Source organism: Pomacea canaliculata, linkage group LG2 (genome assembly GCF_003073045.1).
Source record: "Pomacea canaliculata isolate SZHN2017 linkage group LG2, ASM307304v1, whole genome shotgun sequence".
Taxonomy (NCBI): domain Eukaryota; kingdom Metazoa; phylum Mollusca; class Gastropoda; order Architaenioglossa; family Ampullariidae; genus Pomacea; species Pomacea canaliculata.
Window position 1 is genome coordinate 2785557 of NC_037591.1, and position 24285 is coordinate 2809841.

Here is a 24285-nt window from a genome sequence, read left to right on the forward strand (position 1 = left end):
AGTGAGTGTGGATCAGTTCAGCAACTCTCTGCATGTTTTGAATCAGATGAAGGAAACATCTCTCAGGTTGTGGTGCTGAACCTCAGAAAATGAAACGCTGACTTTGGAATACAGATTTGAACTTTATTCAGAAGCTTTGGTTGAAGTTCAAAAAACGTTCCAAACCAAATTCACCGGACGGTCTGGTAAGTAAATATTTTACAGGTCACAGTTAATGCAACAATCACGGTCAAAATGTGCACAGCTCAGTATCTAGAAATAATTCAATTGTAACTGAAGTAATCAGTCAGACGTTGACCAGTTTTGAAGCTATTCATGGTAATGAACGTGCGCCATAACAGCTGTACACCATCTTACCCATACATCGTTGTAACCATGCACCATAATGACTATACAGTATACACCATCTCACCCACGCACCATCATGGACACGCATCCTAATGACTATGACAACCATGCGCCATTATGGTCATGCTTCAGTGACTACTCTCGAGTTCTGTGCTTCTCGATTTTTGTCTGTTGTTGTTTGCTAATATTGTTGTATTTAGGCATACTCGTGGTTGATCAAGATATATTCCATGGTCAAGACGCTGCGTGGTCGAGGCACCACGATGGTGTACATGGCCAAGAAAGTGCTCAGTTAAATCTTATTCACAATCGTAGTCGGCTACATCACAAGGGAGTCGTAACCAGCAGGGCATTAACGGTACTGCTTTTGTTGGGAATTGTTTACCATGTAAACAGCTCGATCATGCACAGCTATAGCTGTCATGCCAAGTCTTAAGAAAACCAAACACAGGAACTACGGAAAGTGTCACTTCTATAAATGCTTATAATTTTACTGTTACTGATAGCATTTGATTGGCTTAGCAAATGGTTCTGTGCCTTAACGATAGGAGACCTGCATAATAATCGTAACAACATAGCTGAAACGTGAAGTCCCTGTTGTTTATCAGTCGTCTTATTTTTATATGAAACAAAACTACAGCTAAACCTAAATGACAATTCGAAAAGCGTTGGAAATAGAGCATAAAGTATCACTAAAATATATTCTGGGGGGTCTTTAATGACGAGGAGGCACAAGAAATATTATATTAACGTTTTTGTCTTAATCACACCTGAATTTGTAGAGAAAGCAGATTGAAATGATGAAAGGGTAGTATTTCTAAATATAATAATAATAGCATCGATCCCCTGCATGAACTTAATTCGAAGAGGAAAAATATGGAATCCTCGGCAACGTGCTGTTGCTGAAATGTTCTCTTCGACATTCACATAGAGTTAGGTTGTACTCATAATTTTCATTTCCTAAAGACAAATGGCTTCGAACGCCAGTGGATTAACTTTGTTTAGTGATCTGCACATAAAGTATTAAACATCTCAATGATTCGAAGTATGGGTTTATGCTGCATGCTTTCGTATCATAATAAAGTCGAAAAATTATTCCACTGCGTATCGTCTGTATGAGTAACGGACGTATCCATCCTTTGTTGATGAAGGCTGATGACGCGCAGGAGCTGGTGCTAGGGGAAGTAATCACTAAACTAGAGTGACAAGAGTTGCCGTTCTTATAACAGGTGGTAGGGGAAGTAATCACTACCCCAAAGTAACGAGAGTTACTGTTCTTATAACAACAAACACTGCAATCATGTCCGACCAAGGTTCCTTGCGATCGTGTGTGTCAGACGATTGCCGCGTTCAGACCTAACTACTCGTAATGTTTACGCTGCTAAAATATTACTGAATGTGACCCCGTCTTACTCACTTGTTCAGTCTAAATCCGAGTTTAAAGCTTAATTAGGTATGTATTATGTTTTTATTTATTAACTTGATTGCAAAATAGAAGAAAACGGAAAAAAGATAGACACACTATTAACACCACTTTCATCACTAAGATTCGTGATAACTTCGTGATTACTATTACGTACTTATCAGTAAGTGATGACTGTTTGAAGGCAGCGCTGATTGATGCTTACTGATTCATTATTTAAATGTAAGTACGGTTATTTAGTTTCAAATGTACTAAATTTAGCAGATGCTTTGTACACTTCAACAATAATTCCGAGGATCCAGAAATTAAGTTCGATTTGTCATAATATGGTCACTCTTTTGGGCAGGAAAGAAAACAGAATACAGTGGTACCTCGACATACGAGTTTAATTCGTTCCGTAACCTTGCTCGTATGTCAAATTACTCGTATCTCAAAGCAATTTTCCCCATTGAAATCATTGAAATGCCATTAATCCGTTCCAGCTCCCAAAACACCACCTCAGTTGTTTGTTAAGTTTTTGAATAAGAAAAGTGTCTTTACAGAGAGAAACATTTATTTATGAATAACAATAACATATCTATAAAAACATATTAAATTCTTCGTTTGTGGAAGTGTGTGATCTGCTTCAGCAAATCACCGTAAATCGCTCGTGCCTTCTCACACATGATGCTAAGGTTCCTCCTTGAAGCTGCTTCTCTGTCACCCACACAGTCAATAGTTTCTCCATCTTTTCATGGAGAGAAGTCCGGAGCTTAGAAATTATTGTAACGCCCTAGCTGGCGTTGTACCCTTTATCAACTCCTGTTTAAGCTCAGAACATATCATTGATGTGCTACACCCGTATATCCTCACCAAGTCAATGACTCGCACACCTTGCTCATGTTTTTCTACGATTTCGCGCTTTAATTCAGTAGACATCATCTTCTTCTTCGGACCCATGGTTACAAAAATAAATGGGATAATGTTTTGTAAATGTACAAAAAGCAAAAAAAGCGAACTCAACTTATCAAAAATGCTTCGAAAACGAGGGAAATAAGCACACAGACTGAGGTCTAGTCTGAGGTGGGAGAAACTGATAGACGCTGCACACGACCCCAACATCCGCCCCGCATGTTGGGGTCGTGTGCAGCGATGTAGTGTGCGATTCCTCGTATCTCAAATCTTGCTCTTATCTCGAAGCAAAATATCGCTCGCTCGGCGGCTCGTATCTCAAAACACTCGTATGTCAGGGCACTCGTATGTCGAGGTACCACTGTACTACTGTAAGCCAACAGCTTTATATAGATTTCATGCATCTAGTATTGAAAAAGTAATCAATAACCAGTACATAATGAAGAAACACATTAAGATTAATTCCCTTTGTTATATATTTGTTGTCTGCTTATTATTTTGAAGCTGCATTTTTATTCATAGTGCTCACAACTGCTTTAACAAAGTAAATATATATTGTTGGCTTTGTTTTCAGCTGTCACTCCAAAATGCACTCACTGTTTGAGGAGGTGCTTAGCAAAAGGGACTTGTCTAAGGCAGGCATGCTTTTTTCTCTGGATGACAAAGAAATTGAAGATGACCTTTCCAATGTCCTCAAAGGAATTCATGTTATTGCTGACACTGATGACTATGAGAGCAATGACAATGACCAGAGTGTAGTGGAGATTTGCATCACAAGGGTTACAACAGCAATAAGGTTAGTGTAAGTTTGTTAGACTTGTGTTAACCTTTTGGCAACGTCTGCACACACTACACTTAAAAACATTCAGTGTAGGTCTTTTTAAATAGTATCAAAGTTTTAGTTTTAGAGCAATCATTAAGCTCAGCTTCCCTTAAGCAAATACTAAAACTCAATAAAAGGCTTGTTACAGCTAATAGTCTGCCATGCTGCAGTTGGTACATGGGATACATTTGTCAATGGATTTGATTTATTTTAGTATGCAAACCACAGTTATGTGTTCATATAAAAACTTAATCGTTTCTCTACAAGATATTTTGTGTCAAAGGATTTCCATTCTTTTTCAACTGTAAATCCTTTTCAGTGAAGTGAGCAAAACATGTCTATGCATGATGAGTTCCTGTATGTTTCTTGAAAATTTTGTGCAAAGTCATCAGAATCACTTTAGACCTTGTGATTTTCTTTATTCATGATAATCTTTATTTACTTTTAAATTTCTAAAAGAACAAAAACAGTTCTTGTTTAAAGGTACAGTTAGTTTCTACTTAATCTGATAGTAAAACTTTATTTAAAGTTATTTTTTTATAATGTGTAGTTTTTTTTTTTAAATTGCCAAAGTATGGTGATCGATGACATTATTTTGCCTGAAATGGAGGTAATCACATTGTTTTACAAGGTTTAAAACATTTGATGCTACTTTGTACTTTATATGAAAATATACTAAATATTTTATGCTTATACATAATGCTGTGTATAAATGTGTTACTTAAAGATTTCTTCAAATGTTTTTTCATACACAGGGAGACAAGCAGCATTGAAAAGCATGCAAGAGCTCTTGTGGACCTTCTGGTTATGTGTCGCAAACATCGGCTGATGCAAACTGCTAAAGATGAGGATTCGCCTCATGCCAAAATTGTTTCAGATCTCATGAGCTGTCTGTTCATGGTAATAATTTTTTTTGTTCTTTCTGTTGATTATTAGTAGTTTTAAAGTTACTTTTTGTTTTAAAGATTATTTACCCTGATGAATCACATTTAAATGATTAAAGAAATAGAAGATCATACAAATAATCAGAGAACCTGTATAGTGCTGTTCTCCAGGGGCACTCCCTCTCCAGCTTAAGCAATTGAACTCCCTGAACTGCTTTCGACACCAATTGCTAAAATATGTATGTATCACAATGTAGGATAATTTGATGTGGCCTCCTCCAGTAAAGATCCTAAATCATTAAACATTAGAGATATTCCCAACTCCAGGACCCTTGTAAATATCTGTTTTAACCATTACTTTTGTACACATTCACCTTCCATTCTCTTTTGGTATTATATCTTATGCTTATTACTACTTATTCTTTTAGCACACAGTTAATTACTTAGCTTATTCTTTCCCTGTAAAGTGCGAGGGCTAAGTAAAAAAAAAAGGCCTGTCTTGTTTTCTTTACCTCTCATTAATAAAGAATTGTCATTGATTCTCTCTCACACACACACACACACACGGAGACATATTGCTTCTTTGATTTGCAGACAAAAAGAATGAAGTCAGTGTGAGCCAGCTGATGAAACACATTACTGATTAAGTGCAAGCTCTATGCAGTTAATGCCAGATATATTAGAAAATCAAAGATCCATGATTCAATGGAGAGCACATGGTGATTACAGGAGTATGATGTTATCATTCTCATTAATCTAGAATAGCAATAGTGTTAAAATGTCAATCAGATCAGACTGATGATAGAATCAGATCTGAAATCTAACCAGGATATAGACTCGCATAGATAAACACAAACATATAGAAAAATAAAACTTTATGCAGTAAGGTTAAGAAACATCACTTTCATGTAAACAAAATGAAACATTGGTTTTATTTAGTAATATATGTCTGTGTGTGTGTGTGTAGTACTATAGCAAAAGCAACGTGATGCAGCAGGCTATTCCTGCTGTGGTTCAACTTCTGGACTGCAATAACTATGATCTCTGCCAGAGTGCTTCCAGTTATCTTTCCCTGGCAGCTATCGACAATGCTAATCTTCTAGCTTCCCACATTAATATCATTGTAACCAGTGTCATCAAAGGTAAATCACTGTGCTCATCATTACACATGATAGTAACTTTGCACGAGATGCTATTGTGGATCTGCTCCATCTGTACCTTTGACCTCTTCTGTTGCACAAAATAGGGGCAGTGACAATGTTAAGCATACAAACCATTTTAGGTTTCTCTGAAAGATAAACTGAGTTCAAATATTCCTAATAATGATGTTACATGTAGTCTTACCATAGCTTGCTTCATAATTTTATTGTTTTCATTGCCTAAGCATATATAAGTTGTATTTTGTAAATTATTATAAGGTCAACAACAGCAGTGCTATTATAAATCAATAATTCTCAGTTTATTAGATTAATTGAAGGAGAATGTTGCAACCTTATAAAATGCACACCATCTTTTATTTTCATAATGATCTTTAAAAAAAATCTTAACACATAAATGGCTTAGTAATCAACAATTTACTAGGTGTTTATTTGTTGATTTTTTTTCTTTCTTTTTTTTTTGGAATGGGTTGTTTTTGCAGGTAATCACCTACTTGCACAGGTGCTGCCTCAGATCTACCTGCAGAACCCAGAACCTATCCATGAGCATCTAGCAGAGCTGATGGCTGTGATGGAGGAATTTGAGGGGACTGAGCGGGTTTACCTAATACAACTGTTTGGTGCTGTCGCCAAAAAGGAAAGCAGGGTGAATCATTAATTTCAAGTTACATGTCATAAATGTAATTGTTTAAAAATATTTCTCTGATAAATGATTTCATTTCTGAGGGTGTTTATAGTTTGCATATATATATATATACACATGCGTGTGTAGATGCATATCCTTATATGTGTATATATATGTATGTGTTGCCTATAACTAAAGGGTTTGCTGATAATGTTGCAGTTGCTGGAGGAACACATAGAAAAATTGAGTACATACCTGTCAAGTGCTATGCTTGCTCCCCTGATCCTGACAGCCTTCGTTGACCTGGCTTTGACCTCTCCTATAGCCATGGTTCCATACAGAAACTCTGTCACTGCAGTTGTCGAGCAAAACCCAGCACTGATATGCCAGACAGCACAAATTCTTGGAGCTTTAGCAACGGTAGATGAGGTAGATAATAAGAAATCTAATTTCCTGCTATCCAGTCATTCTGAACATTTTAATGATGTCTCCAAGTTTCTTTATCTTTGTTTGTTTTTTGTTTTTTTCTTTCTTTCATTTCAGGAGGAAGGAAGAAAGTCCATCAAGTATCTTGTGTTGAAGCTGAATTCTGCTGAACAAACAATGCTGCCTGTGATACTGCAGGAAATTCGTGGAGTAGGACTTGTCCATCACCACCTCCTGCCTCCCATCATGCATGAAGTAGAAAAACTAGCCAATAGTGGCTCAAGTTGTGTCAGACTCCTTATACAACAAATCAGGGAGGACAATAAAAAATAGTGAGTTACCTTTTTGTGCAGTTCATAATACTGTATTTCTTAAAACTTGGTTTTAAATATTGTTTTAAAGTTTCTAATTTATTGGGTTTAAGGTTTTATGTTTCATTTTACTTAATATTCTTTCCCCATTGCACTGTTTTGAGATGATGAAAATAGGGTTAAATGAAAACAAAGTTGTCCAGTAAAGCTAGCATCTTTGTTTTTACTATTTTTCAAATAAAAGGAATTATCACAAGATGCATTTGAGCACTAACTTGTGAAGCTATTACTTTTATTGTATAGTGGTGCATTGACTGTGGACAAAATGACTGTGACAGAATGTCAGACAACTTGCATGAGTTAACTGATTTATACAGATATGTATTTATGTTGTCAGAAATGTACATTTCATAGACATTTCTATTATTAAATATTTCTACTTCCAAACAAGTTGTTCATGAAGTCTGCACAGTAAGTGATTGCTGTTGAATACTGTCCCACCAGTCTTGGGGAAAAGGAAAAGAAATCTGTGTCCAGCCAGACGGAGGGAACAGTTACCATTATTACAGTTGGAAATCCTCCTAATTCCTTGCATCCCAGTGGAACAGTGTCCATCAAACATACCATGCTGTCATCTTCTGGTGCAGAGAGTGAACACAGTCTTGGAAAAGCTTCTAGGTGTGTTTTATCTTAGATTTATTTAGTGAGTACTTTAAAGAAAAAGATAAAAAAAATGTTGATCTCAAATTATAAATGCAACATAATGAAACTTTATTGAACATCAAGTTAAAAACATCAAAAAATGCTTTCCAGATAAAAGTGTCTTTTTATTAACTGTTTGTTGCTCTACAAAGATAATACAATACTTTATCTTGACTGACTCTCATTTCTTTTACAGTGGGTCCACAGTCCGCCTAGCAAATGATTCAACCAACAGCCCCACATTCACAATGTCTGAGCCATCTTTCTGTGGAACTTCTCAGCTCTCCTGCTCTGGAAGTGTAAGCATCTTGCTTAAACATGTCCTAGAGGCTTTATCCTTCCAAAGAAAGTTGATTTGAGTTATACAACCTGTTTAAGGCACATTCACTTAAAAATGTAAAAACATATTTACACTGACAGTATGTTCGTGTTTCTAAAATTGTCTTCCGTTGCATCATCTTTTTCTATCGGTTCCATATACCTTTAAAATTTTGGCATTAACTTGCCTTTGTTGAAATGAAGTTTCTTTTTAAAAATATGTTTAAATGCAAGTGCCCCTGAATATATTTTCATCAAAATAGTTAATGTAGATTTTGGAAAAATATAATATAGTTTCTTATAGTTTATGTATATTTTCAACTTTAAATTTTTTATTTGAATAGAAGAGAATGAAGCCAGGTTAGCAGATAAGTAACTGTTTTCGGTGTAAATACATGTTGTTAATTTAAATTTATATTAACATTTAAATCTTACGTCTTGATCTGGGAAAAACTAACACCAGGCTCTGGACATCTGTGGACCTTTTAATCCACATGACTATCTAATTAATTTATATTATAATGTATATTGCATTCTTCTTTTTTAACCAAAGTGAATTGAACTCCACTCAGTAAGGAAATGTGCAGTATAGTAACTTAATCCGTTCTGGCACCATTCAAAGGCGTTTGATTTCCACTTAAATTATTTAAAATTGTTATATTTAACTATCTGTGCAGAGCAAAATGCTCTTGTCCCAGTGTCTCGAAATTAAGTGAACTTACCTTTTATTGTGTTACAGGGGAGTCAGTGCGGGATGGTGTTCAGATGTTTTGTGAGAAACACCTGAGCAAGATCAAGAGCTTCATCAGAAAACTCAACGCTAGCATCCCTCTGCCTGTTAAGTGCAGTGTTGTCAGTAAGTATATAAACCACTAACTTTGACCTTTATTTTTTGTAAAAATTGTTTTCCTTTCTTTTTACTAACTCCAGAGACCAGTCAGGCTTTCATTTAGCTAGTTTTAAAGACAGCATGGTGAGGCTGCATAGCCTAGTGGCTAGTATGCGCAACTTTTTGCTAGACACATTAAACATTTTCATTCAATGCCTCTATTGCCACTAGACTATGGAACCTTAACTTTTCTACTTTAGCACACTGTAACTAGCTTTCAAACACTGTAAAATGCTTAATCATGTGAGGAGTATCCAATACAATGGATACTGGCAAGTAAATACTCCTGCTTTTTATTGATTATTTTCAGCATCCTAATTAAGATTTTTAGAAAGTGAAATTTGATAATTTGATGCAAGAAAATGCATTCTATTGAAACAAATGAGTAAATGTGGTGACAAAGAACCCTGTAACCTTCTGGAACTGGTAAACAAATAGCTTTAATATGTTGCACAGAGGTATATCATTATTTTATATGTGCTCAGAGAGAGCATTGCAACTTTTCTTTATTTCGCTTGAACCACAATCCATAGTTAGAAAGCACCTCGTATTATTATTTTTAATTTTTTAATTGATGCTAGTTATGTCATGCATGCAACTTTTTAGTGCAAACTGAATCAATTTAACATCAAAGAAGTGGAATCTAATTTTCAATGTGAAATTCTTACTTTTAATTTGAGACCTCTTTGAACTGTTGCAGATGGCAAGAACAAACGCTATATGCACTTGTATTTTATGTGTGGGCATCAAGGCCACCAGTGTCTCTACAAGACTGGCCACTTCATGTTAACCACTCACCTTGCCAAACTCTGGGTTCATCTTATGTTTCTCTCTGTACAGGTCATTATTTTTCAGTCATAGTTTTAGTCTGTGTTAGTTTTAATTTTCCAGTTATAAAAATCTCACTTGCTTCCTTCTTCCTAGATTCTCTCTTTTTCTCCCACTTTCTCATTTTTTCTCATATTTTCATATTTCTCTCTCATGAGTTTTACTTTACTGCTGTTTACTCTTACCTTCTGGTCCAAAAGCATTAAGACTTATGAACTTTTTCATAATTAGGTGGTGAAAGATATGCACAGAAATTCATCATTTTCATTACTTCCGGTTCAGATTGCTAGCATGGCTGAGGCACAGATACTGTACACCTCTGCAAATGGATGATTTTTACAGTCTGTCCTGAATAATTCATTCCATGACAATGATAATTCTTTATTAATGAGAGGTAAAGTAAGTAAGATGTGTTTTTTCCTATTTAGCCCTTGCCCTTAATGGAGTAAGAATCAGTTAAATAATTAACTATTAAATTGTACCATTTTCTTATTTTTAGCAGCTCCACTATAAAAAAAAAAAATCATTTTATTTCAGTAAATGACAGTTGATAAAAATTACAGCTGATGAAAAAAAAATGATGCATGTCTGTAGCTGTTTCCCACCCAGAAAATAACTTTGGCATTGAACATATTTTACCTGCTTCTTTAGTATTTCTTCATCATTTTGATTAAAAAAGCATAAATTTATTGTGCTTTAGAATGGAGTGACAGTTTCTTTAAGGAATTTAATTTTTTTGTCAGGATATTTGATTTTTTGTTTTTCGTTTTTCAACTCTGTTAAAAAGATGTGCATTTTATGCAGTCTCTATTCCATACAAACATGATTCAAAATTAATTTTATTTTAAATTCAAAATATCTTTCACTGACTCACCAGCAAATATGCACCTAGTGAACTTTGTTTGAACAATAACTGTGACATAAATTGCAGAAATGACAGCGTTAAAGTGTATTAAAGACAACATACAGCTTTCATTGACAGCAACGTTAGAGAAGATTGCTATGAAACAGTTTTTTTCAATAATTCATTCAACATTACCGTACAGAAATTGGGTGCTATTCATTTTCATCAAGACTTTGAAGGTTCTCAGGTGCTGAACTTAAAGTATGCAAGCTAAACCAACTTCAAAATATTAAATAATAGAGCAATGAGGTATCTGCACCTTGATATTTCATAGACTAGAGATCGGTGAAAGTGAAAGACAATGCCAATGAAGTGTAATGCTGTGGTAAATCTAGAAGTGTCTATCGCCTGCTGAGAATTTTCATGTGTACATTAGGAACAATATTTTTGTTTGCTCCACTTAAAAAAAATTAGTAGAATCAACTGAGGTTTAGTGAAGTTTGCTTACAATGTTTTGACGACAGTTAATTTTGTATTAAGCACAGATGTTGTTTGCACGCTACAAACATAGTGATGAACACACTGAAGCCAAACAAGGTCAAACGAGGTTGGGGTGAGGACACATTATGCATAAATCTCTGAAAACATCCATAAAATGCATAATTCTCCTACATCATAAATAAGACCAGTAAAACCATGAAGAAATAAAGGAATTATTCTTTAATGCAAAAGGTCATTTTTAAAATATTATATATGATAAATTATCTGATTATTCGAATTGCTCTTCTTTACACATGATAACCATTTTGGCAAACATTTCTTTCTATTCTTCCACAGGCCAATGCCCCAGCAGCCCTGAGTCAACGTGATGCAGATGTCAGTAGCCTCAAAGCATGCTGGGATGCCTTGAAAGGGGAGAGAAATAGCAGCTTTCTCACTGTTGTTACATCTTCATTCCCAACGCAAAAAGTAAGCACCGAGGTTTTCTGCCTCAGTATTTATTTAACATCCAGCACCCTACCATTTAGAATTAGCCTCAGTTGTGCAATACTCTTTTGAAAGAACAACGTAAAGACCAGACTTTAAGCTTATAATGAGAATATTTGACCTGAGGGAAAAAGTAAGGAGCAAACATCAGTGGCGGTGACCGTAGGAATCATTCTTCACTAAACGCTTCCATCTGACCCAACAAGAACCCTTACCTCCCTTTGCTGGATTGACTCCATTCTTTTCTGCCAGAGCATAAAAGTTTGACCTTAAAGACTTTAAATATAAATTGTATTATGATGCTGTCAAATAAATGTAGTGGGATAACCCAACTAAAAAAAAATTTAGCAGCAATGAACTGTTATTGGGAAAGAACTTCATCTTCTTGTTTATCCATCAAATCGCATCAAGGTGGGCAAAACCAACATCACTTTTGCATCCTCAGTCAGGAAGCCGGGATTCACTGTCACTGCAAACATGACTCTTGCTAAACAAGTTACAGCTGTCTGTCAGTCTGCCTGTTATGAGCTATGCAAGATCAGTGCTATTCCTCTTTAGTTTCTTGTTCTTAAGCGCTAAGACCATATTCCTTAGGAGTGTGAATATGTGCTTTACAAATTTTGCATATTTATTATTATGTGCATAAATGAATATATATATAAGGAAAGCAACTGTTGACTTCTTTAGGATTGTTTTAATATGAATAACTTCCCCTAAAAGCTAAAATCGTTAACCAGTCATGTATTTTCTCACATCCGAAGGTAGGCAATGGAGGTCAAAACTGATGTTTGAGACATCTTGCTGATTACTCAGTTTGATGTGGATTTGTACTGTAATGGTAAAAAATAATAATATAATAGGTAATATTAAAGTGTATTTATATAATATATATAAATATATATAATATATATAAATTAATATATAAAGTGTATTTTAATAATGTATTGGCACTATGTAAACATTTTTTTTTTACTTCCACCACAAAACCTACTTTTATGACAAGAGCTCTTTCAGTTCTATACAGTCACTATCTTTCATTTGAATTAAAAACAAAATGTACTTTTCCTTCAAATCTCGTTCCTTAGATTAAAAAAAAGCTGTCTTTATATTTTACGTTAACAGGTGAAAATATTGAAACACTTCATACTTCATACCACCACTATGCGGTTGTAAATTTTTCAGTGGTGACTCTTATCTTTTAATGTTGAATGAGTTAAGGTGAAATCTGTTTCCAAATGTATTTGCCTTCTGCAGGATCAGCTGGCACTGCTACATGAACTGCATGAAGAGCGCTACTTTGATGTCTTCGAACTCAATGCAGCAGACATGCTGTGGGCATGTTTCTTGTGCAACCATCCAGAGAAGGTTTCAGACTTGCTACACAATGGATCACCTCAGATCACGGTATGCCTCATAGTGTTTCTGGCTTTTATACATCTTCATTATTATCAGCTTCACCATCATAAATTCTTTTTAGATCAGATAAATCAGATAATGCAGACAGATGCAAAGGGCAATATTCTGCCCTGGTCAGAAATGACATGCATTCGTAGAAAACAACAGTCCACATGAAAGGTGCCGAGTATCAAGTAATCCAAATAAAACTGAAGGACATGGAGCTCCATATACTAAGTTGCTACTGTTTGTGTACTACTCCACCAGAACTAGAAGAAGTCAAAATGGAACCTCTTTAGTCACTGAACTAATTCCCTCGTAAAAGACCTACAAGTCTGAGAGAGAGAGATGTCAACTATGTCACCAAAGACCACAATAGTTGTATCCTGCAGGCAGCATGAGAATCCATCCTACATGGAGCTCACATACAGTACAAGCCCTGCTGCAACAATCACCTACAAGAGCTCCAGAATGAGTTGTCAGCAGCCAGAGAAACAGCAGAAGAGCACCCATCAGATGAGAACCATATACAACTTACACCAAAAAAAACCAAATTTCTGAAATCCAGACTGCAAGCTTAGAGTCAAAACAGGCATGAAAAGAACCTTGAGAAAGATGGCAGAAAAGTTTTGAGACGACTCAGTAATGAGGAATTTGGAACCCAGAATATTGGACTGGAAGGGAATGAAGTACTCATACAGGTAGATGAGCTGTTAACTGCCTGGCAGACAACTACATATAAGAATTAATCACCTGGTAAGCCCTCACCATCAGAGAGAAACTAGAATAGGAAAGAAAGCTGGCAGGCAGATCCACAGAGGTAAAGGTCGTGAAGTAGCCTCTCATTCTCCTTAGGCTGCAATCAGCCCTGAAGAAGCTCAAAACCAGAAAGTCCTGAGGGCCAGAGGGATCACTAATGAAATGTTGAAGCACTGCTAGCGCCAAACTCTTGGAGGCCTTCAATCATAGCTGGGAAAGTGGCCATTGACCACAAATCTGGAGAGATGCAATAATGATTCCAATCTGCAAGAAGGAAAAAGGAAAACCAAAAAAGACCTCCTCTGACAGACCTATTGGCCTGACAAGCTGTATAGTGAAGACCCCAGAATTATCAACTAACAACTACTATGGTATCTGGAAAACTTAAAACATTCTGACACCTGAACAGGCTGGTTTTCACACAATACAGTTATTCTAACCAGCCAACATAGTGAGTGTTAGCTGGAATTTTTTTAAACTATATGATTTAAAGATTTAAAGAAAACTCTGTATTAATGAAAAGAATCTAAATTAAGTAAGTGAAATAAAGTAAGTGAGCAGACTTATGATTTGTGGTCAGAAACTTTGTGAAAATAAGTCATGAACCTTAAATTTTCATAAAAATTCATGTAATATGATTAGATAGAGGCATAACAATGTATTTTTGCTTGCTTGCATTATTTTTGGTTTTCTTTTTGTAATGTAAATCCATGTCATGTGGACAATCAATCAGTTCTCCAAGCTTTGTGCTTACTGTCGTAAATTCATACTATTTTATATAATAATAATATTATTATTAATAAGCACATTTGTATAACGCCTTTTTCCAGCATCACCAGACACAAGGTGCTTACATATAGGCATGCAAGCACATAATATTACTTCAAAATATAATAATTAAATAATGTAATATTGATTTATACATTATACTAATAGAAGTAGAAGAATGTTATTGCTAGGTGCCATGGAACAGGCATCCCCATTTCTTTAGTGCTCCAACCTGATAGGATCCAGCAACACTGTTGCACATCTCTGTCCAGAGAAAAAAGCCATTTGTTCACGATACAAAGTGATCAAAGGAAGTAGTTCATGTGGAATAGAATTCTCTAAAGTAAGCTGACTAAATTTATGCTCAGTATGTAAATAGTGACAACTACATAGCTGAATGGGTCCTTTTCAAATTATGGGCTATGGTTTATCTTTTCCTGCACAGTTCCTCTAATGCTTTTTTTAAAAAATGTTACTGCGTCTTTATTTTCTCACACAGGATTATTTGTTACCAAATGTTCACTTATCTTTTTCAGTTTGTCATTTTTTTTTTTTGGGTGACTTTATGTCATTTCCATAGGGACAGTTAAAGGAAAAGAAAGGCAAGTGGAAAGTCTTCAAGCGCTGGAAGACACGTAACTTCACACTCTCTGGTGGCACATTTACATACAGCAAGAGCGATTCAGTAAGAACCTTGTGCTTAGAAATTGTAGGTTTTGAACTACTTATGTTCCAAGTGTGTTAAGTTGCTCTGATTTTTGGTCTGTTTCTGTTTTGCTGTAGGTTTATTCTTGCATAAGAGAGTTTGTGTGTGTGAGAGAGAGAGCTGTTTGGGAGAGAGTATTTTAGAGAGACACCGATTATTATTTTACCTGCTCCATTACTATTGGCATTTAACAAAAAATTTCCCTCATCCTTACAGCGCAAGGAAACTCTACCAGTCAGCAAAATTCAGAGTGTCAAGGCACTGAGAAAAGGGATAAGAGACATTCCACGTGCTTTTGAAATTTTCACGGATGACCAGCGTTATGTGTTCAAAGCAAAAGGACAGCAGAATGTGGAGCAGTGGGTTCAATGTTTACATATTGCTGTAGTGAGGTCACATCATAATCCTGATGACTCTCTCTGGAATGTGCCACAGCGATCACCTTTGACACCAAGTTCTGACACCAGATTGTCCTTACGGGCCTTGCCCTTCGACACCAAGTTATGAATTCAAACACTGAAAATTTGAATACAGGAAGTAGCAGTGACATTACACCTCTACCATTTTTTTTTTTGGTAAAATTCATTTCCGACCATTTCTGCTATTTTTCAAGATGTAAAAAGCACAAGGGTACTTTTTATGGTATTTTTTATCAGTCTCTGTCAGCACTGAAACTTTCATTTTATTTTATTTTGCATATTATCTTCCTCATAAACCTCCAGTGCTCCCAGACAAAAACAGACCTGATCCCAAAAATAAAAACCATCTTTTCTTTGTGGTCCTATTGTCAGTGCGATCTTATTATTTGCTGCTGGCTCTGTTTTGTAGTCACGCATTGGAAAACTTCACTGCATTGCTGGAGGCAAATGCTCCATAACTGTGTGGAGAACCCAAGGACAACACTTTTTCTGACATAAATGTCAGACACTCAAGGAATGTTGAGAGTGTTCCAAGAAGGAGTGCATACAAAGTATCTCATTATCCAAAATGATGATGCATGATAACTTATTTTTCCATGAGTGATAGGGCTCTTTGGTGTTGTGATAAAACAGCATTGGTTCATTGATTGGTGGTTTATTTTATGGTCATATTGACTTGCACATAAAGTTAATAGGAAGTCGGCTGAAAAATAACTTATTTGTCAAAATCCCTGCTCCAATTTTACAGTGCCTGGGCAGCCTTTTCAGTTCACTTTGAAGGAGATGCTTCACTCTTTGTTTACCGTTTGCACCTGCAAATGTGAAAGTCTTCCTAGCTACAGCTCAGCTGTGTTGATACATCTGAATGAGAGCTAACCCAATGCTAACAACTAACATCACATCATGACAACCATTCAGAATGACATTTTTGGCAGATTTTAAACAATTCTGTAGCTGAACTATTGTCTGTATTTGCTTCTTGTGTGCTACACTGGGCATTAGATTTTAAGCACTTGTTTATATATAAGAAGGGATATCTCATGTAGCTTTGGTTGTCAGTAATTTAAAGATATTTATAGATCATCCATATGATAAAAAGAACATGTAAATGCTTTTGCAGAAATTACAAATCACTATGAATTTCATTTCAAATTGACTGTGATCATATTAACATTCCTTAATGAGCCTGGAAGGGGATGCTTTGATCTGAAGACTGGATGGTAACAAAAAAAAAAAAAAGATCCAGAATCAAGTTTGCAGCATTTACATAGGTTGACAAGAGCAGATTGAATGCAAATAATGTAAAGTGTTACATAAGAACCTCACATTCCATCTGGTTCGTCCATATCAACATATCAGAGAGAGAGAGATAAATAGGTAGATTTATTAATATCATGCCTTTTCATTATGATTTCTTTTGATACAGTGATATTCTATACTAATGTGCAGTGAGGTTTTATGTAATGTAAATATATGTGCAAGATTTGAAAACATATAAACTCATATTTTTCTGCATTTATTGAGATTATTTTTTTTTACTGGCTTGAAATGTGTGATGTTTGTCAGATTGTTAAAGCATGTGCCATAATGTTCTCGTTACAACAAGCATCTACCATAAGTCATTCCAGAGAAATTGGAAAACTGTTCTCAGTCAGCTTTTTTCTTCTACTAGAGTTATATTTTCTTGGTCTGATCATCAAAAGTGTCAGGAACTTGTTCATAGTATGATTGTCCATCCACGGCTGTTTTTCTCTCTCTGTTGTTTGTGTGCATGGGTGTGTTAGTAGGAGATGGGGGGTGGTTGTATTTCTTGTTTAGTTCTTTTGTGATTTTTGTTTGTGGCAACTAAATTCAACAAATGAATGGTTATTTTTGTTTCTTTCGATAATTTATATTTTCATTTTTCATAAATCATTCCTTACTCTATTTTTTTTTCTCAGATTTCCAAGTGAGGCAATGAATAAGTAAGTTGTGAGCATTATATGGACACCATATCATTTTCTGTACGTTTTATTATCCAAATGCCATTATTATTAATAGCATGAATTGATTAATTATGTATCAGATTGACATTTCTCTGCAGGCATTTCTCTGAAAGTGAAGGTTGTGTGTGCTGTTTAAATTTTTTTTTATTTGTTCATTCCTTATACTTAAAAGGGTGCCGTCTAGGACAGTTTCTGTAGCACACATATGCATTTTGCTTTATATAGGTTATTATATAGCATAATGTTTGGTACAGCTTGGTCACTGGAGGAAGATTTTAAGGTTTTAACCAGTGTATGGCTCATAGGTTGTGAAATGTTTGTTTGTAAACACAAATGAAGTAAATTTTTAAACTAAGTGCTCATTGAAAAACAGTCTTCCAATATGATCTCTCTGTGTATGTGCATGGCCACGTTCACGATTGTGTGTGTGTGTCTGTGGATGTGTGTATGTCTGTGTTTGAAGCATGTATGCCCTTGTGTATTTGTGTTTCAGAGGTATGAGACACACATTTCTTAGTTGTGTTCAATGCTTTAGGAAGAGGAAAAAAGATATAAAGAAATTAATCCTTATGCTCTAGCGACAATTACTTTGGAAGGGCTGTTATCATGAAAATATTGCAAACTGTTTTGAATGTATTGCCAATACTTGAGCCACCCAAAGAGTCCCAGATGTGATGTATAACAGCTTTCAAAAGGTCAAAAAGTAGCGTTGTTAATGACTGTGGGGCTGCTAGGAACGACCCAGAGGCAGCGTGGATTCCCTGGTGTGCTTTTCATCCCTTGAACCCCTGGATGCACCTTACATCAATTTCCATGCAGCAACTGCTGCACTTGGCAGAGTAAAACTAGAAGAAAAATCAGCCAAGATAGAATAAAACAGAATAACATAAATCACATAAGATAGAATAAAACAATAAACACACAAGAGAATAAAACAGAACAAACAACATAAATCACACAAGATAGAAAAAGAATAAAGAACATAGAAATAAAATAAATTTAAATGACAGATTCAAGGACCTGCACAGATGTAGGATACACAAGCAAGCATCCTCTCTGTCTCTCATCTCTTGAATACACAGAACTGTGCCAGCTAGCCATGTTTAGCCTGATCACATGCTTGCTAGACTGTGCATCCTTGAATGAAGGCGAATCGATTGTGCCAGCATGATGTGTCCACTTTTGTCTTGTTGATGATTCGCCACTTGACCCTTGTGCTTCATCTGGGTGTTGGTTGTTTTAAAACGGAGAACGACAACTTTGCTTCTGAACACATTTTAATGCCACAATCTAATGCACTTTTTTTATTCCTCGCTATCAAGGGACTGTATCAGATTGACTCACCTCCGACAAGTGATGGTGAATGGTCACATGGTACTCTCCATAAATCGGTTACCAAGGCGCATCCCAAGTCCAGCACAAACATGATATATCCAGGTGTAGTCAGCGACCATAACTTTGTCCTAACAAGTATAAAATAAAAATTAAATATAATGTTATTCAGGTAATTGCCCCCTTCTCCGCTTGAAAAAAGCAGAGATATCTAGAGGTTGGAGAGATTTCAAAAAGAAAAGTTAAACTGGTGTAAGAACTGCCGCCCTTGTTGCCATGTAGGCAGAACTATAAAAAATTATGCTACTCTCAACAACCAAAGATGTGCTTCAGAGGCAAAGGAATAAGAAACAAACCTTTGTTACGAATAATATTGCAACCTCAGCCTTAAAAACTGTGGCAGCAATCCAGACATCACAGCAAGCAGCGAGGTCAGGAGAAAGGTGAGGGCAGTTAAGGGGTGTCTAGACCAATGGAGCAGAACCACGGCATGGAAGAGGAAAAGGCATCAGAAAGTTCTACAAGACTCTGAAGTTCTTCGCCATGAAAGGCCATCACAGAGCTTAAGATATTGAAAACATATTAATCCACTAGCGGGCATCTCACAGAAGGCGCTGCTGTGCTAAGCCAGTGGACTGAATACACCGAAGATGGAACATCTTGGAGCTGACGACAGACGCCGAGGTCCTCAAAGGCCACCAGACGAGAGGCAGCCATCACGCAGACCAACGATGATAGATAAGGAAGATAACGACTCTGAGTAGCGCTGAGCTCGTCTGGTGTCTGGAAACTTGTCAGGCTCAGCAAACTTCTGGCTGTCTTCTTTCTTTTGTACATGTAAGCACCATGACAGAATCCGCTGGCATCGAATTATTCTTAGATTTAGATATGTAAAATATATAATTAAGTACTTTATATAATTCTTTAATAGAATTTAAAAAGTTGCAAATTAATCTTACAGCTTTCAATCTAGTATTTATGGAGATGGTGCAAGTCATGTGTTTACAATAGTTTGTAGCTATTTCGCGTGTTTTACTAATTAAATTAGTTCAGATAAGGCTATGATGAGCATATCAAAGTTACTTCTCTAATGAGGCATTGCAAAAAAAAAAGTTTAAAAACAACAACAGCAACATACGACCATGTCAACTATTTCTTAAGGAATCAGGAAAGACAGAATTGTGAAACTAGTAGACAGTTGAAAGCATTTTATCAAAAATATATACTCTTAGAAACTCAAAGCGTGTCGAAAAGATGTTTTATTGGCTTGGAATGTACCAGAAAAAAACATACAAATTACCGAGACATGGGTTAGGAGCGAAAAAAAAAATTAACGGACGTGACACATGACCAAAGGACACAAATAAGTGGGATGTACCACACAGAGAATGATTTACTGATGAAAGAATCACACAGAGATACGAGTGGTCAGCTTCCCGTCAAACACAAACCCCAGTGAACCTGATGCTGACCCCAGGTCAAACATTGATGGACAAAAATATAGTGATGGGACGAGGAGAGGACTGGATGATTCCACAATTCACCAGGTCGACCATGTTGTTCAACCACAGGTACGAACTGTCGGTTGGACTAAAATCAGGAAGGATTGGCAACCACCGATGACAGAAGCTGCTAGAAACTAAAGTCACTTTTTAATAATCTAAAGCTCAGAACTATGAACATGCCAACCGTGTACAAGGCAGCATGTCTGTGGGGAAGGACAATGTCACCTGCATGCAAAGTACATCAAAGTTCGTTACTTCATGGTGGCTTGTATGACAGATGTGCGAGAATCAACTGATGGCTCTGATCGCAGCAGTGGTCAGATCGACTAACATCAGTGGTCAGATCGACTAACAGCAGTCATCAGATCGACTCGCGATGTGCAACAACAAAAACAACAACACATCCAAGACTAATTTCCACAAATCTCTCACAAGCAATGACAATAATGTAAACAATAATCAAACAAATGAATAACCAAAGGCTGGTCGCATTTTCAACAAAAGACATCGTTCTAACATTTGTCATATCGTCTAGCAGTGATGTCTGTAAGACGTTAGAAAATGTAAATTATTTTGGAATAAAACTGCATTAATTAATTAATTAATGAGTTTATGTATTTAGCAGGAGCATTATTGGTGCTGCATTAAACAGTAAGAGCGGGCACTCAGAGAATATCCTCACCAGAAACTGTTGGCCAGAAGCGACAGAAGCATGAGCTCCAGCGACTTTGTGCGTTCTTCTCCCTTCCCCTCTCCCGTGGTCATTCATCTTCAGCCACTTTTCCGCTCTGTGCATCTCCCCCACACCTTTTATTTGTTCTGTCTGCTACAGCTGGTCTTACTCTTTATCTTTCTTCTCCACTTTTCTTACTCTTTCTCTGTTTCCTTCCTCTCTTGCACGGCCCCTATCACTTCTACACATTTTAACAGATCAAGGGTTATTCTGTTACAGTTTTTAAATTCCGTCAGATGTAAACCCTTGATGTTGTAAATAACCCTTTAATTCACTGGCGCAGACAACCAAAACCAAAACAAACAAAAGGATAAATACAAAGAAAAACTTTCCTCTACAACAAACATGCCTGCAGATGCTAGGACTATGTCTTGTCGAGATATTATTTCTGACATCCTGGAATTATTCAGATTCATTTCACCAACTTACAAATTGTGATATAAAAGAAAGTGATAGGTATTCAGAAAAGTTAAATAAGCAAAATTAAATAACCCGAAATACAGCGAAGGAGTGACAGAGTCAGTTCGCAATGAGAAGATGAATGAAGCGCAAGATGACTATCTCTCACACACACAAACAAACAAACAAACAAACAGAGAGAGCAAAACACACAAACAGAGAGAGCAACACACACACACAAACAAACAAACAAACAGAGAGAGAGCAACACACACACAGAGCAAAACACACACAAACAAGAAGCATATATATTTATGGGGATGGGAGGATGCTCCTGTGAACACAGCTTTGTCTACACAGATGACCGCGACTAACAAAAAAACATTGTAACAGACTCCTTTACCTTCGCTCACACTTTCCAACTTCATCCCGCCCTGCTGTAACCGGAAGGAGAGGCGGACACCTCGCACGTGAGGAGACGAACAGGTGTTGCTGTGGCCAACCTGAGAACGAAACAACGGTTGTGGCTTCTCACTGAGTGAAGGTGAGTAGACTTCATACACACGTGTGCACCCAGCGGGTGAGCCTGACAGAGAGAGAGAGATGCTGGGATCTCGTGGAGGGGAAGAGGAAGTGTAAAACAATCTTGTTCTGATAAGGGAGGGTGTGGTGGCAGCCGACCAGGACTAACAAACAAGCAGGTGTTGTTGTTATCGCCAAGATTTAAAGACCGGTGGGAAATTATTCCTGACAAATCGCCGACTCGTTGCTTTTCTTTTTACTCTTCATCGATCCTTTGATGCAAAGAGAGCTGAGTGAAGTGGTTCTGTCAGAGTTTTGTTGACATGAGACAAGTGATACACATTACATGTTGCTTCTAAAAGTGAGTGAAGGAGGTTTTAACTTTGTGTCACAGACAGTTGCCCAACCTCAAGAGACTATCTTCTTATACTCTGTGACATTTCACATGTGACAGGAAGAATAATATTTTTCGAAAGAAGACAGAAGTGAAGAGGGCTTCGCGGATTTTCCAGTCTTTTATTATTATTTGTAGCCTTTGTTTTGCTAAAGCATCTTGTCCAGATCATTCCCGTCATCTTTTGTCTTTGTGTATCAGTCTTTAAATTTCTATTTCAAGCCTCGATCCTCTCCCCACGAGCTATACCCAGGTACCAGGGTGGAGGTCTGATGGACTGAAAGTTTCTGGAAGCGACCCCACAAAACCTTGGAATCATTGTCATCAGAATGTTGTGGCTCAGTGCAGACTCGTTCCGCTCGGAGTGCTGTATACACACCAATTATACCATAGACAACTTCAGTGCTTGCTAGCAAATAACTAGGCCAATGTTGGTGGAGACCTAATGTGGGTCATTGTTGTATCAGGGATGTCACGTGGAGGGTCCAGCTGATTGCTCAGGAGCGTGGCCGAGTGGAGGCCGCTACTAGAAATTATCAGATGATGAGTGGACTGTTTGCGTGCTTGGCTTTCTTTAATAATCCCCCATTTCCCCTTCATATTCCTCTCTCTCTCTCTCTGTTCCCATTCAATAACCTTTCTTCACATTCTCTATCGCCATTGTTCTTCCTGATGCATGTTGCATGTTGTGTGTGTTGCGGTTTGTACACTGGCTTCTTGTTTCCTGACTCTTTTGTTGTCGCTCGCTTGAATATCTGTGTTGCTGGTTGTACCAACACCTATTCAAAAAAAAAAAAGAAAAAAGAAAAGAAAAAGCAAAAGCCAAGCAAAACTATGTTGCAGCCATGTTTTCAATGGCCACCACGACTCTTTTTTAAATAATTTTTTCACGCGTCTGTTGTATTTCTGACGAAATTAGACCTGTATCAGTCAGTTTGTGTGTGTGTTGCTTCTAGCTCATAAACAAAGTTACTGGGACTGGACGTAAACAAGAGGGCAACAAGTGCGAAGTGTTTCCCCACGAACCAATCAATGTGTTGTCAAGGTTGCTGCAAGGCGAGACACGACTTCTCCAAGCTTTTGACCGCCACGTGCGACATGAGTCTTGGTCACGTGGTGCTGAGGCTGAGTTGAGCGGAAGTGACATGAGTGGCTGCCCGTTGATCAATGGTCCTTGTCAAAAGTAGCAATGAACTCATTGTATTTCCAGCAGCTTCTTATTTTTATGAAGGGTATAGTTTTCATGCCCCCCTCTTGATCCCCTTTACCCTCGCTCCTCAAGTTGAGGGCCGATTGCTCTGGATTCCGATCTCGTCCTGTGTTGTTATTGTCTCCCTGCAGCATCTGTTTACAAGACCCGCTGTTCTATGATACAACCGTTTATGTCACTGACCAATAAGATATCAACTCGCCATTCACACAGTTCACTCCAGTTCCATTAACTACAAACTCCGTTTTTGAGAGTAGCTGTTCTCAGAGAGAGAGAAAAAAATGATAAACGAAATTTACAAAATTTCAATAACATTGTTGGTCAGTTTGATATCAATTCTTTTAATCGTTTTATTTTCAAGTTTTTACAACAGTAATTTGAAACGCTATGGCATCAAAATTTCTAAATAAGTTTTCTCAGCTCTTTACATCCATCTAGCTAAACTTATTTTCGATGTTGATGCCATAAAGCATTATTATCCTGGTCAGTGATTATCATGTTAACGCCCCTTGTCAGACCTTCAAAGCAGATAACTACTGTCGTCTCCATTTATCACGCTGTCCTCGTCGAAGGATGTGAAAGTTTGGCGATGAATTGAGTCTCACCACTGGACAACATCTCCCGATGCACTCATGACCACAGGGCGAGTCAAGAAATAGGTCACGACCGTTTGCACCCATTTGCTCAGGTAGGTGCAGACCT

The 24285-nt window shown here is 37.0% G+C and overlaps 1 protein-coding gene across 1 annotated transcript; it reads left to right on the forward strand.

Moving 5' to 3' along the window:
• The first annotated feature begins 1614 nt into the window (after nt 1-1614).
• LOC112557601 (ventricular zone-expressed PH domain-containing protein homolog 1-like) lies at nt 1615-17858 on the forward strand. Its single transcript, XM_025227568.1, has 15 exons — nt 1615-1801; nt 3237-3458; nt 4241-4385; nt 5337-5511; nt 6009-6172; nt 6371-6580; nt 6695-6909; nt 7393-7566; nt 7787-7890; nt 8648-8764; nt 9498-9637; nt 11307-11438; nt 12711-12860; nt 14959-15063; nt 15301-17858. Exons 2-15 carry the CDS (start codon nt 3250-3252, stop codon nt 15589-15591), a joined length of 2331 nt encoding a protein of 776 aa, XP_025083353.1. The 5' UTR covers nt 1615-1801; nt 3237-3249; the 3' UTR covers nt 15592-17858.
• Nucleotides 17859-24285: the final 6427 nt, after the last annotated feature.

What these genes read in the sequence shown, in the direction of transcription:
- LOC112557601 (XM_025227568.1), top strand. Translation starts at nt 3,250, where the DNA reads ATGCACTCACTGTTTGAGGAGGTGCTTAGCAAAAGGGACTTGTCTAAG. An exon ending in AGGGTTACAACAGCAATAAG is followed by an intron (nt 3,459 to 4,240) that starts GTTAGTGTAAGT and finishes TTTCATACACAG; the next exon opens with GGAGACAAGCAGCATTGAAA. An exon ending in TCATGAGCTGTCTGTTCATG is followed by an intron (nt 4,386 to 5,336) that starts GTAATAATTTTT and finishes GTGTGTGTGTAG; the next exon opens with TACTATAGCAAAAGCAACGT.